At 41.2% G+C, this 12,883-nt stretch overlaps 1 protein-coding gene across 1 annotated transcript; it reads right to left on the reverse strand.

Moving 5' to 3' along the window:
- Positions 1-79: 79 nt before the first annotated feature.
- On the reverse strand, positions 80-12,648 carry ncmap (non-compact myelin associated protein). Its single transcript, XM_069152398.1, has 5 exons — positions 12,608-12,648; positions 10,511-10,633; positions 3,060-3,166; positions 2,356-2,440; positions 80-1,181 (listed from the first exon to the last, which is right to left on the reverse strand). The coding sequence occupies exons 1-5, from the start codon at positions 12,622-12,624 to the stop codon at positions 902-904; spliced, it is 612 nt and encodes a 203-aa protein (XP_069008499.1). The 5' UTR covers positions 12,625-12,648; the 3' UTR covers positions 80-901.
- Positions 12,649-12,883: the final 235 nt, after the last annotated feature.

Here is a 12,883-nt window from a genome sequence, read left to right on the forward strand (position 1 = left end):
GGGCGCAGTAACTTTCCTCCTAAAATCCTACCATTTTGTCCTCCGTGCCAAATGACTTCATTTTAACACACAAGGGACACACAATTAGAAATATTTATTTTCATGTGATTTCTTTTCATTAAAGAACCACAGACAATACAAATACAGGGAGTAATGAAAATAAAGTGCAAAATACTTTGGTGTCAAATTAAATGAGGATTCACACAAGTTCGGCTGACAGATGTTCCACAAAATAGGCTCTTTACTCTGTGCGGTAAAAAAATAATGCATTGATAATTGATAAATTGTAATAAATCAAAGACTAATCTCAGTGAATATGTGAGCAGAAGACAAAGACAGAATAAGGCAAGGTAAACTAAGGACATAAAAATAAATTGGCAATATCAACATACATCATGTATTTCCTCAGTCATACACAGTGAGTTATCCTCTTTTATACTGTCTTTGTCTTCTCTGAAGTTTACACTAATTATATATCTACTCACAAACCTCTATGGTTCTCTTTAACACAGAAATCTACTCACTTAAGAGATACACAGTCTTTACTACAGATTCCTTCATTGTATTAGTAGTGATGCGACATCAGTAAAGATTACAAACAGGAATGGCATCTATACTCTGAACACTGACTTTAGTCAAAAAGAAATGTCTTCAATTGAAAGTTGTATCATCTTGCGACATCCTTCATGATCCATTGTGTCTGTTTCTGGTACCATTTTGTTCATAATATATGATTTTGTAGAGGGACATCTTCATATCCCTGTAGTCAACAGCAGTGGCTCAGTTGGTGGCAAATAGTGACAACACGTCACGGATTCCCACAGGATTCAGTCAGCACAGTATGTGGTCAGGGATGACGACAACACATCAGTCAATGGCTGTTGTGACGCTGGTCTCGGTGCTATGTGTTCCCTAATGAGGGACCGTCGTGTATGGTGACCACAGTGGACCTGCTGATGTCGCTGAACTGCTCTATGTGGTTTCCCTCCACACTGCTGAGCTCCACTCTGGGTAAGCGGAAGCCGTTCTCTGACGTCGGGGTCAAGTTGCTGAAGCTGCCCGACACCGAGGAGACCCCCATGGTGTTTAGCGGCATGTTGCTCTGAACTGTGGATTGTGACAATTTTGGACGAGGTTTGGACCCACTCCTGGCTCCCAGGACTCTGGATGCATGTGTCCGCCTGGCCAAAAAGACACCATGACGTTAAACAAAATGACACTTCAGCTATCACTGGTTAGAGATTCATTTGGTTTCAACTAGAGAGGATATACAATTTTCCTTTATTCAGGAATGAAAGGACCAAATATAGTAGCTAATGCATCAAATACAAATTTTGTAATTTCTCCTTCTTAAAAGGTTTACTTGAACTATCAGAACAATTATTTATTCGAGAATAATAATCAGAATATCCTGAATAAGAAATATGTTTAAATTAATTTCCTTCATCTTGTTCATTATCTTCCCCTCAGACAACGGTACGTCCCCTTTGGGGTCCCGACCCGCAGGTTGACAGCGTGCAGTAGGCTTCATTTACGAACATGGACTGTACTTATGTACAAGTTTGAGGTACTTAAGTTTACTGTTTTCAATTTGTGATACTTGTGATAGGTCTTCTTCTACTCCACTACATTTTAGAGGGAAGACAACAAAACAGATAGAAGTTATAATCAGCTTGAACCATGACCATCAACAAATAAAAATGCAGGTTCCATCTTAATATTGATAATTTAGTAATGCAATTATAACACAGAGAGGGCTATTATAATAACTATAGATGACTTTTGATATTTGAGTACATTTTGTTGACAGTACTGCTGTTCTTTCATTATAAGGGTAAGAATCCTATTTACGTTCAAGTGTTGCTGCTTTTTACTTCAATAAAATATCAGCCCTGCAGATTGAGAGCGACTCTCAGACTTAATTTCACCCTGCACAATATTATAGGTCAGTGGTGTCCCACTTTCAGGTGGAGACCCCCCAAAAGATTGCCAGATACATCTGATGAGTCAGAGGATGTTAAAAATAGAAAAGTAATAACATGAAACAGCTGAACAGACCTCTGAATTTTTATTGTAAATACTGGGGAGTTTCCCACTTTCGCTGCCAGAAAAAAATTCAAACTAAACAATCTGAGAAGGGAATGTCCCTCTTTGGTTGTGCTGCTTGCAACTCATGGTGTTGTGACAATGGAAATGTGTCGGTTCAAAAGGAAAAAGTAACGAGCCAAAATGTGTGTAAATCATGGTCATAGTGTAAGTACAATATCTGCTCCTTCAAGTGGATAAAAATAGCATAACTGTTTCAAAACTCCGGACATTCATGAATTGTTTTGTTTGACAGGAATGTCATCTCACCTGTTGTACGTCTTCAGGATGATCAGTAGAATGGCAAGAATGACGATGATGCCTATGACAATGACAGCGATCATGGCCCCAGAACCTGGGAGACACATGGAGAGGACGAATGAGTGATGAACACACTGACAGCTTGTTTTTCACTTGTGTGCTTCCTACATCTCAACATATTCCGCCTGCTCCTCGCGGCCCCATTTATTTTGTGCATCCTCCAGAAGTAGTGTGTTGTAGCCTAGCAACGGCATGGAAACAGAACATGGCAAATATTTTCTTTCAAATGCATAAATGCCACTCCCATACAAGCCATCTAGATAAGCTTGATGATGCAACAGGATGTAATTTATAAGCCTTGGCTCATCATATTATTTGTGGTTGGACTACAACAGCGTCGCCAGCACTTTATACCAAATCGCTGTGTCAGTGAGTGATAAAGTTACTCCATTGGTCCGGTCAAACGCAGCGATTTCCTGCGTCCGTTTCAAATTAAAAGCCCTTGTTTCAAATTAAAAGCCCTCCAGCCTTTCATACAGTCCAGCAACATACAAGGTTTTGTCCTCATCATGATGATCTAAATCTCTGCCAAAAGAGACGATATTAATATAATGGTGCCGACAAAAAACACCTTAATCACTAGGGTGTGTTTCATTAATATCTAACTAAAGAGGACAAATAGCAAAAAGCACAGACACATGAGAGGTCCTTACTCTGTATGAGTATTTGTTCTTTGGACTTGGTGACGGTGGTTATGTTTGAAGGGACTGTAGTGTTGGTCACAGGTGAGACAGTTGAAGCTTGCATTTTCATCAATAACCTGCCAAAACAAACACAAATAAATCACTTTAGCCAACTGATACTCTCTGGAAACAGCATTGCATTCATGTGAGGGAGATATTTTCAGATAAAAAAAAAAACCAGTTCCTGGTGTAGATCAAAACAAGAAAATAATTCGGAAACAATATTGTTTGACAGATTTGGAGACACACATATGTTATTTTATTAACCTCAAATATGTTGTAATCTTCATCTCATACTGTGTTGCAATTGTTATGTGTCATGCAGAGATCATTAAGGAGGATCCCTGATACTATTGAGGAAACAGTGTGCACACAGCTGTAGGCCAGGGCTGTCCCTGTAACAGATACCTCCCAGAGTTGGAATAATGACATTGTTGCTTGATCGGAGATAGCAGCAAACTTCCCGTAAAATAACTGTACCTGCTGTCACTTTGTATTTAAGTTCCATAAAAACAATAAATCAAATTTACATGTAGGTTCATGGGAGCCTTTTGTTTTAGAAATGTTACGCGTACTTCACTTTCCACTTCGACGCTGCTGGAACTGGACGAGCGTCACAATGGAACTTCCTCATCCTCTTTTAACGTAGTGTAACGTAAAAGGATGAGTAAACAATGAGGTCACTGAGTCATTCAGGCGTGATTTATAGACGTGGTCATTAACTAGAAGATATGATTTGTTCCTTTCACCTTATTTGTACAACACGAAAGAATGGAATGGTGACTTCATTCCAAAAGCATCTTTCTTTATGTTTTGTAAATTTACTGAATTATGAAATGTGGAGTTAGTTTGGTTTTTGAGCCTCTACACTTTCTCTTCTCGTTTACAGCTTCAGCGAATAATCCCAAAATCATCAGCGTGCAAACATATCATTACTCTGTTTTGGGGTCAGAGAAATAACAGGCTCTGCAGACGTGGTGGACGGACAAAACATTTTAATCATAGGAGGTTAGATGAAGAGGGACGCACTGCATTGAAATGTTACAATGAGGGCTTATTAGAGTGTTCGTCAGACAGAGGGACATTGCGGTGTGTCTGCTGGGAACGAAGCACAGCAGCACCCGATCAGTAAAGCTGGGCAAAATTTGCATCAGCTATAAAAAGCAGAAAATCCCCGCACACGGAAGAGAAGTCCCAAACACACACACACACACACACACACACGGACACACACACGGACACACACACGGACACACACAGCCTCTCTTGTGTTAGATTGACAGCTCCATTTATTGCAGCCACAGAAAGTATGCAAAAGTTCAAATTTTACAGCATCAGCTGTGAAGTTATTGCTGAATATTATACATTTTATAAACCGCTGATTGACTTAATGAGATTTAATCATTGCTGTCACTTCGAGACCACTGACTAATAAAAATTTAGTGCCTCACAGTTGTCTACCTCTGCCAACCAGTCAAAGTGACAGTTTACAGCCATGTCTGTCAAGATTCATATAAGTGAAGACTTTGAAGGAATTTGGCCAATAAAGCTGATTCTAATAGGACACGAAGCTGTAGCTATGACATTAGATGGAGCTTATGTGAATATGAGTAAGGGTGTTGCTGCAAAGAAGCAACAAATTATAAAACGTAGATGGTTCACTCATCTTTAAGCAGAGAGGATCTATACAATCTACAAGGTGGACACCGAAGGTAAGTGCCACCATTTCAGTATGAGACCAAATCACAAGAATGGGACGGCAGGTGTGAGGGACCTTGACCTTTGACCTTCAACCACCGAATTCGAATCAGTTCATCTTTGAGTCCAAGTGAATGTTTGTACCAAATTTAAAGAAATTCCCTTTGGGCGTTCCTGAGATATCGCGTTCACATTTTGGGTTAACATGTGGGCACAGTCCCCTTGACCTCTGACCCCCGGAGTTGAATAAATTCACCTGTTGGATTAAGTGGATGTTTGTGCCAGGTTTTGAGTGAACACATTCTTCTAACCCTTCTCTTGTTCACACTTGAACCAGACTGTCATTTTCTGAGTTGCAGAAATACTCTTATTTGCTTTCTTGGCCAGAGTCAGATAAGAAGATCAACTGCACTCTTGTGTCAGTACCATAAATGTGTAACTACAGAACCCACACAAAGCCGAGAAACGGAGGAAGTAATCATGAGGTGATCGATCGTCTCATTTCATTCTTGGTTAGAAAATAAATAAACATATTTCCCAAAATGTTTGTGTTTTGTGGTTTTAAACATTTATGCGAGACTGAATGTCTACTTTGACATCTTTAGTTCACAGAGGCAATGAGTTTAGATTTCTCTTCCTCACTTCTTTTTTGTGTTATTGGTGTGTCAGCCGGTAATGTATGGAAACAGTGGCTTGTATGCACAGCTTAAAGCATCAATGAAGCGTAAAAATTTACATTTCACCTGCAAGCTGTGCACAAGCTTCGTGAAAGGCCCATTTACAGGACACATGACACTCGTCACCTATGAAAGACAGACATCATGACTTGAAGAAACTGTCCGACAATTTTTCTTTTCTACAAAAATAATTCAATCTGAATTTTCATTGCGAGATGACCGCAGAGTCGTGAAGCTCGATACTGTGCGGTGCTGTACGTCTTATACAGCTTCCTGCTCAACAGCAAATATTGCACGAGTGACTCTGCAGGTGTTGACATTATATTAGGATAAAGATTAATAATGGCATATATCATGTTTGCTGTTTGCAGAGGTGACAGCTCCTGATAAGTGGCTAACTGATTGTATGTTAACACCATTGCTTTGGTAACATAGAGGGGAATACAGCATGCGGGTGAGGTTATCTAACCAGCAGTGAAGTCAATTTTACTTTTACATTGTCAAGTAAATCTTAATAATATGGCCTTAAAACTAAAACTACTTCAGTCTGCCTTAACAACACAGTTATCAAACGAAAGAATTGCGAAACAAAGGGCATCCGCATGCATTGCCTACAGACAAGGTGGACTTTGTAACCTGATATTGATAAATTTAAGTGCGCACTGTTAACAATATTATAATTCTGGTAGACAATATTCAAGCCGATGGATCTTCGCGTAGTAAAGAGCAGACACATATTTAGCTGAAGCAGGTTTTCAGTAAAAAATATAACATGAAAAAGTTATAGGTTTTTATTGAAGGTAACAGCAGCACACCGAGCACAAAAATCATCTTCACCCTTGGACAGGTCCCATCCAGAGCGGTGCAGTTAATTTGCTGATTAATAAACTTACAGAACGATCATATTAATATTAGAATGATCCTTTTCATCTAAAGTCAGCTGGAAACCCACCTTTAAAGGGACGGGTTTTTTTTTTTGTCAGTCACACTAATCTAATTTAAATGTAGCTCCAGGTTATTAGTGATGCATTGTAGTCATAGCTGCGCTGCTGTCTGGGTAAATCACTGCTATCTTGGGCAGCACAACAGAATTCTCACAGGGATTATGTGTACCAACTTTTATCAAGAGGAGGTGAGGGCATGGCTGGAGTAAGCAAAGGATAAATAGGTAGTCTTTATTGTTCCGCGAGCAGGGTTTGTTTTCACAGCCTCTGCATGTTCTTCCAAAATGGGCAGTGAAGAACTTCACTGTAAATACACGGGCCATCTGCTGCAGCTGCACATGGCCGGTGTAACAAAATGTTAAACTCCTGGTCTCTATAAATAACAAGACATGCCGGTGTTTGATCAGTAGTGGGTGGGTGTGTCGGCGCTCCCAGAACGGGGTGTGTCGACATCAGACTGACTGCAGGTTACGGGTTTTGGTTCGGTGCTGTGTAGTAAAGGTCACTTAAGGATCAGTAGACTCCAGCTGAGGAAACACCTACAGCTAACACACCTTGTACTATTTCCCACGTTGTGCTGCTTGCCATCCCGCAGCCAGCTCATAACTCATTCATTGTCAAAAATATTACACATGAATCTAACCCTAATTAAGACATGACTTACGCATAGACCGACGCAGAAACTGTTTCACGCCAGGATTAAACAGTTCATCTATAATGTGGTGACTGTTTAGATGGCGGCTGGCAGTTGCTTTGTGTTTATGGTACAGAAGTCTTTTGTACATCGTGCTCACCAGCTTCTACATTCCTAGTGTACAAACCAAACTGCAGGTGATCAGCTAAGCTACAGACTGGAAATACCATAAGCCATAAACATACAGCCTTTATGGTCACGATAAGAAAAGGTAAATTTGTCAGGTAAACTCAAACATGAGTGACAGTAAAGGTCGCAGGCTTTAGACGGGAACAGCTGCAAGACGGAGAAAACATTTCAACCTTGACATCATACCTGGATTCTACTGCTGTATTATAACAATGATGGCCATCTGCGAACCACACAGCTAATGATATTGAATATCAATCAGCTACAACACTGTCAATATGGACACCAGATACATATTTTAGACTTTGTATGTCTGTTAGATTCAAGGATTTGTATCAGTCAACACTTCCACTACCTAGCTCCATATCTCAGAGAAGCAACTGATCGGACCAGTGTGACTTTAAGGATTAAATCCCCCATTTGAGCTCGCGTCATTTACACTGAGTACCTGACAGCATGACTGCAAGTTGTATACTTCACAGAGATTAACACTGACCTCACTGCAATTTGCTTTCCCTAAAGGGAATGCATGTGAAAGTCGCAGAGGATACACAAGCAGGATGCTCACTCAAAGGTAGGAGTGACGATACGGCCTCCAAAATAGTTTTACTTTTCTAAAAAACAAGTTATTCATAGTTTGAACACATGATTTTTAAGCTCAAAATTTTGAAGGCAAAGGAATTTGTAGCTAAATCTAACGCTATCGTTTTTGTCATGACGTCAGCGTCTCTTTCCTTATTGGCCACGTCTTCTCCTCCCTTCTCCTCCAAACTGTAATAAGAGTTTGTTTGTCGTTCTGCGAATTGCAGCTATTCACTAACGCTGCAAATTCAATATCCTTTCTTCCACCCTCAGTAAACAAATCCTTTATTGGTCTGTTCAGACCGTGGACTCCACGCAGAACAGGAACAATTTAGTTTCCTCTTTTTTTTTTATGCGAGGGGTGAAAACAGATGAAGCTGTTGACCGGCTCCACTTCTCTGCACACACGAGTCCACACAGTAAATACAACACAGTCTCCTGCACATATGGTCACAAACACATTCAGAGTATGACCTTCATCACATGACGGTTGGAATCAATATTTGGATATTCACTTTGAAGCAGGTTAATAAGACATTGGTGGTTTCTTTAGAGGAACAGACATGCAGACTGAAGTCAGAGCAGAGAGGTCATCTGTGTCACGTCACACGTAAATTTCTGATATCGTTTGTTTTCCAGATGTCACACTAAAGCTGGATTTAACTGTGACTTTTATTGACCTCTATAGATAATGAAGGGATTTGCAGCAGCACTGACGGACCTTTGACTGAGTGCAGTCGCCTGGGATTGATATAAATGCTGAAGTGACACATGAGATTTAGTGAATTCACAAATATGTGCGCAGTGAAGAGGCAATATAAGTGTGTTTAGTTCATAAAGTGAATGACAGGAATGAAAGCAGATGTATTGTTAAGTCACTGGACTGGCTACACTGTCCCTAAAATATCTACAATGGGTAAATGTGTAGATTTTAATACGCAACAATCATCCAAATACCAAACTCAGTTAGAAAAAAAAAAAAGCACAATTTTTAAAGTAAATTCGTCTTCTAAACTAACTGAGTGTTGATTGCTGTTTTTATTTTTATTTTTTAAACTGAACGTGGTGACATTTACGTTGAAGTGAGTCGAGCTGAAACAGTCAGATATGGATGAGGAGGAACGCAGACTGAATGCTAAAGCCGAACAAGACCTAATTGGATTATTTACAGCTTTGAAAGCTTTAAAAAAAAATGTCCTTGAAGTAAATGTTAAAATATCAAACAAGAACATAATGTAACAAATTCTCTGGGTGTGTTTTTACACTGATTAGGGTCATTCTTTTTTAATTAGAAATCTGCCAGTCAAGTGTTTTAACATGAGAGAAACCTACTCAAACTGTCGGGGATGAAGTTTTGATTATTCCTTCAGGATTCCCCATGAGAATAATAATCCAATAATGTAATGACATGACCAACACTAACATCATGTTAGTCAGAAAACAGTCATACAGTGGAGCTTGGGTTCCTTTGGAGTTTCTCTTCTGTATTCTACAGTATTTATCTACCATCAACACCTCAGGGTGCTCCATTGGAACCTGATGCAAATCCCACTTTTTCTAATTAGCATTTGACGTTAAAGATTTCTGCTGATGACATGAACACTCCAACGTGGGGTGAAATGAAACCTCTTGGGTGTGTTTTTCTTTTTACTGGCATGTACTATATGCTTTCCAAAGCTGGATAACAAGCTTTATTTTCAATAACTGTGCTTATCACGGTTAAATATGATAACAAAAGAAGGTAAAGTACACACAACAGAGCCGTGCTTATTGTCTACGGAGACCACACGAGTCTCATCTCTACTAGTCAGGCCGGCTACAGCCTCACTAATACAGTATTCCCATAATCCCATAATTAAACAAAGAAAAAAAGTGATGTCAAATCACATCCATTTGAGCGCCATACTGTAAAAACTGGCTCCATACGGTTGACATTTCAAAGTGATCCTCATTTTACCTCAAGCTGAATAAACACAGTATTTGACCTCTACAAGAATGACTGTACTATATTGAATATACAAAGTCCCAACACACTTGAAGAACAAGTAATGTTTCTTTTCTGCACAGGCAACTGTCCTGCTAATGAAATCAGTAATTATTGTTAAAGAAAACACTGCAACAAAGCTACAAGTCCAAAATGAAGACTTCACCCCCCACCGACTGCACATGATATGCAATCTAGAACTGGTGAGCTTTGAATGAGTGCAGCTGGACTGCACAAACAGCAGTCATACTTTCCGACAAAGCTTGGGCAACTGATAAGATGATAAATGTGGCCTTTCCATCAAACAGTCACTTGTCAAAAGGAGATACGCAGCCTGATAGTGATGGGAACTGAAACTAAATCTTCAAAGTTTCAGACGTGAATCTATGTCGTCCCACTGATTTGGCAGATTTCAATGAGATTTCTTTGGAATGCGAGCTATTCCCTTTCACCTGAGACTCACCGGCTGTCTCGGCATGTTGTCTGGGAGAACCCTTGTCTTCACACACACACACACACACACACACACACACACACACACACACACAGACACACACACACACACACACACACACACACACACACACACACACACAATGGCACAAAGCACAGTGCACAGTGCACATACACACAAAAGCGCAGACAAAATGACTCCCAACCACATAAGTTTAGGTGAAAACAACATCTACAAAGTGGTTACCCCTGTGACTTACCTAACCTCTTTGATTTCGGCCCAAGCTTTCTCCAGATGGGACCCTGAGCAGTGCGGAGCCCCCTCCCTCAGCTGACTGAGGGGGGCATGGTCCACCGGTGGAGGGCTGAAGGTCACAGCAGGTCTGCGGAGGGAGACACAAGCGAGTCGAAGAAGTTTCTGAGCCACTCCAACAGAGGAAAATAAGTCCTCGATGGTGCTAAAGTGACAGTCCCACAGCTCGAGACACACCACAGAGTTTCAAAACAAGCAGAGATGCCTCTGCGTGTGTGGTTTCTGTGGGAATCAGAGTGTTAATGTGAAGAGGAGGAGGCAAGCGAGGAGGAGGAGGAGGAAGAGGAGGAGGAAGCATGATCACTTACTGCCCTGAGCTGCTCCTCGCTGAGACTAATAATCTCAGGCAGCTGGTTTTTCAGGTCCTTCCGCCCAGCCTTTAGGTGTGCTGCAGCCACTGATCAAAAAGTAAAAATCCTCTCCAGAGCTCTCTGCTCTCACCATGACTACTGCCTCTGAAAATCAGGCGGTCTGCATCTCACAGGATAGCTCACATGGACTGCAGAGGGTGTGTCTGTGCATGGAAGCAGCAACATCTGATACACTGAAATGGTTGAAAATGAACTATGTGAACCACTCGTTCAAAGGGTAGTTGGTGTGTTTGAAGAAAAGATACAGTATGTAATAGCCTTTTCTTTTCTTCTATTGAAGGACAGGGAGCTCCATTCAAATACTTGGCAGCACTTGTATGAAAGTTGTCCACTGAACAGGGAATTTTTGTTTTACTGCCAATAATTTCCCCGACAGTGTCTCACTATCACTGTTTTTCCAGCATTCAAGCTCCTGTAGCACAAACTCGGTAGTCTTTCCCCCGAAACTGTGCCAGCAAGACATCAGGATGGAGCCTCACGTTACCTCCAGGGGTTAGGTGGTGCCCACGACTATAAAGAAAGTCAGTGTTGTGCCTTTGTGAGAAAGTGTAACTAAACTTCATTTGAGCAGACACGCATTGTTCTGCTTCACCCGACGGGCTGAAAGTGCTGTTTACAGCCTACAGTGCGTGCAGGTGTCCCCATGTCCCCGTGATGGGCTGGGGTGGAAGACCATTACATAAGTATAAAAGATGGAGGTCAGGTTCCATAGAGAAGAATGCGTCTTTCGACATGGCATCCCGGCACTGTATTGGTTTCAGTCAAATGGCGCAAACATCCCGTGTGCTAAAATAGCTTGAGTGTGAAAAGACAGATGGATCCACCGGTCCAAATGACCAAGCCATCCAAGTAGTACAGCTCACCCTCTGGGGACCATGAATGTCTAGAGCTTCCCAGGTTCGTGGCAATCCATTGTCTTAAAGGCTGAAATCTTTCAGAGCAATTTAGAACAAGTAGGCCCACTCCGGCACACATGACCACATTTGTTCCTACCCTCAATTATGTGTTTCTTAAATTAGTGCCAATTAAGTTTGGGGACAAAAAACACTTGGTTGGGGTTCGGAAGAAATATTGAGTTTCATTTGGGTTTAAATGAGCTTTAAAAAAAAAAAAAAAAACTCTCTCGACTCACGATTGAAAATATAATAAGCACAAGTAAGCATTGGTTGTTCCTGTATGAAGCTCCATGCTTGTACATTCTTGCCAGCTCATGACTGCTACTAGTAATGAATTGAGGGCGAGTGATTGGTGTTGCGTAATTCTGGAGAGTAACAGAATTACAACACCCGCAAGAGCCACGTTAACCCGGTCGGTTTCCATTAGGTGCGCACACCTCGTCAGGATCAACAGTAAAGGTCATTGTGAGGAGGAATTCCCCGTTCCCCGCACCGTGAAGAGAGGCCTTTTTGTGTCATGGAGAACAGGACGCGGGGCGGCACGGAGTACGCCTCATCTCACAGCTGTTACTCAGTCCTCCCCTACCTGAGAGCCGTCCACTGTTTTACCTCCCAACCGCCGAGCGTGTCAGCAGTGACACAGGTCATCTTTATGTTCCTGGATCATCTGCTGCTTTCAACATGTAGAGGTTTCCACAAAAATGTTTTCCCTTGGTGGATATATATATATATATATATATATATATATATATATATATTTCTCTTCTTTAAACAAACCTGTGCTGGTGAGACATCCTTTTGTGAAAGCAGGGATTACTCTGCTTCGCCTTTGTTGTTGTTTCTCTCCTCGCGTAACAACGAAGAGCCGTTTTTCCAACAAGAAAATGGATGAGAGAAACCTATTGTTACTGGATTCATGAGCGGTCATCTGTCTTTTCTTCAGCGCTGACAGAAGGAAGCTGCAGCTGTGAAATTCAATAGGCGGCAGAAGTGCAGGTCATGGCTGCATTGCCACACAGTCACCTCACATTTCACGCAATACATTTCACAGGA

Source organism: Embiotoca jacksoni, unplaced genomic scaffold (genome assembly GCF_022577435.1).
Source record: "Embiotoca jacksoni isolate LCO1_2020_lvr unplaced genomic scaffold, fEmbJac1.0.p SCAF_18, whole genome shotgun sequence".
Taxonomy (NCBI): Eukaryota; Metazoa; Chordata; class Actinopteri; family Embiotocidae; genus Embiotoca; species Embiotoca jacksoni.

Bases quoted from the DNA above. Each gene is read 5' to 3' on its own strand.
- ncmap (XM_069152398.1), bottom strand. The intron at 3,167-10,510 runs GTAAGTCACAGG...TTGTTTTGGCAG, and splicing joins GCCGAAATCAAAGAGGTTAG to GTTATTGATGAAAATGCAAG. The intron at 2,441-3,059 runs GTAAGGACCTCT...TGTGTCTCCCAG, and splicing joins AGAACAAATACTCATACAGA to GTTCTGGGGCCATGATCGCT.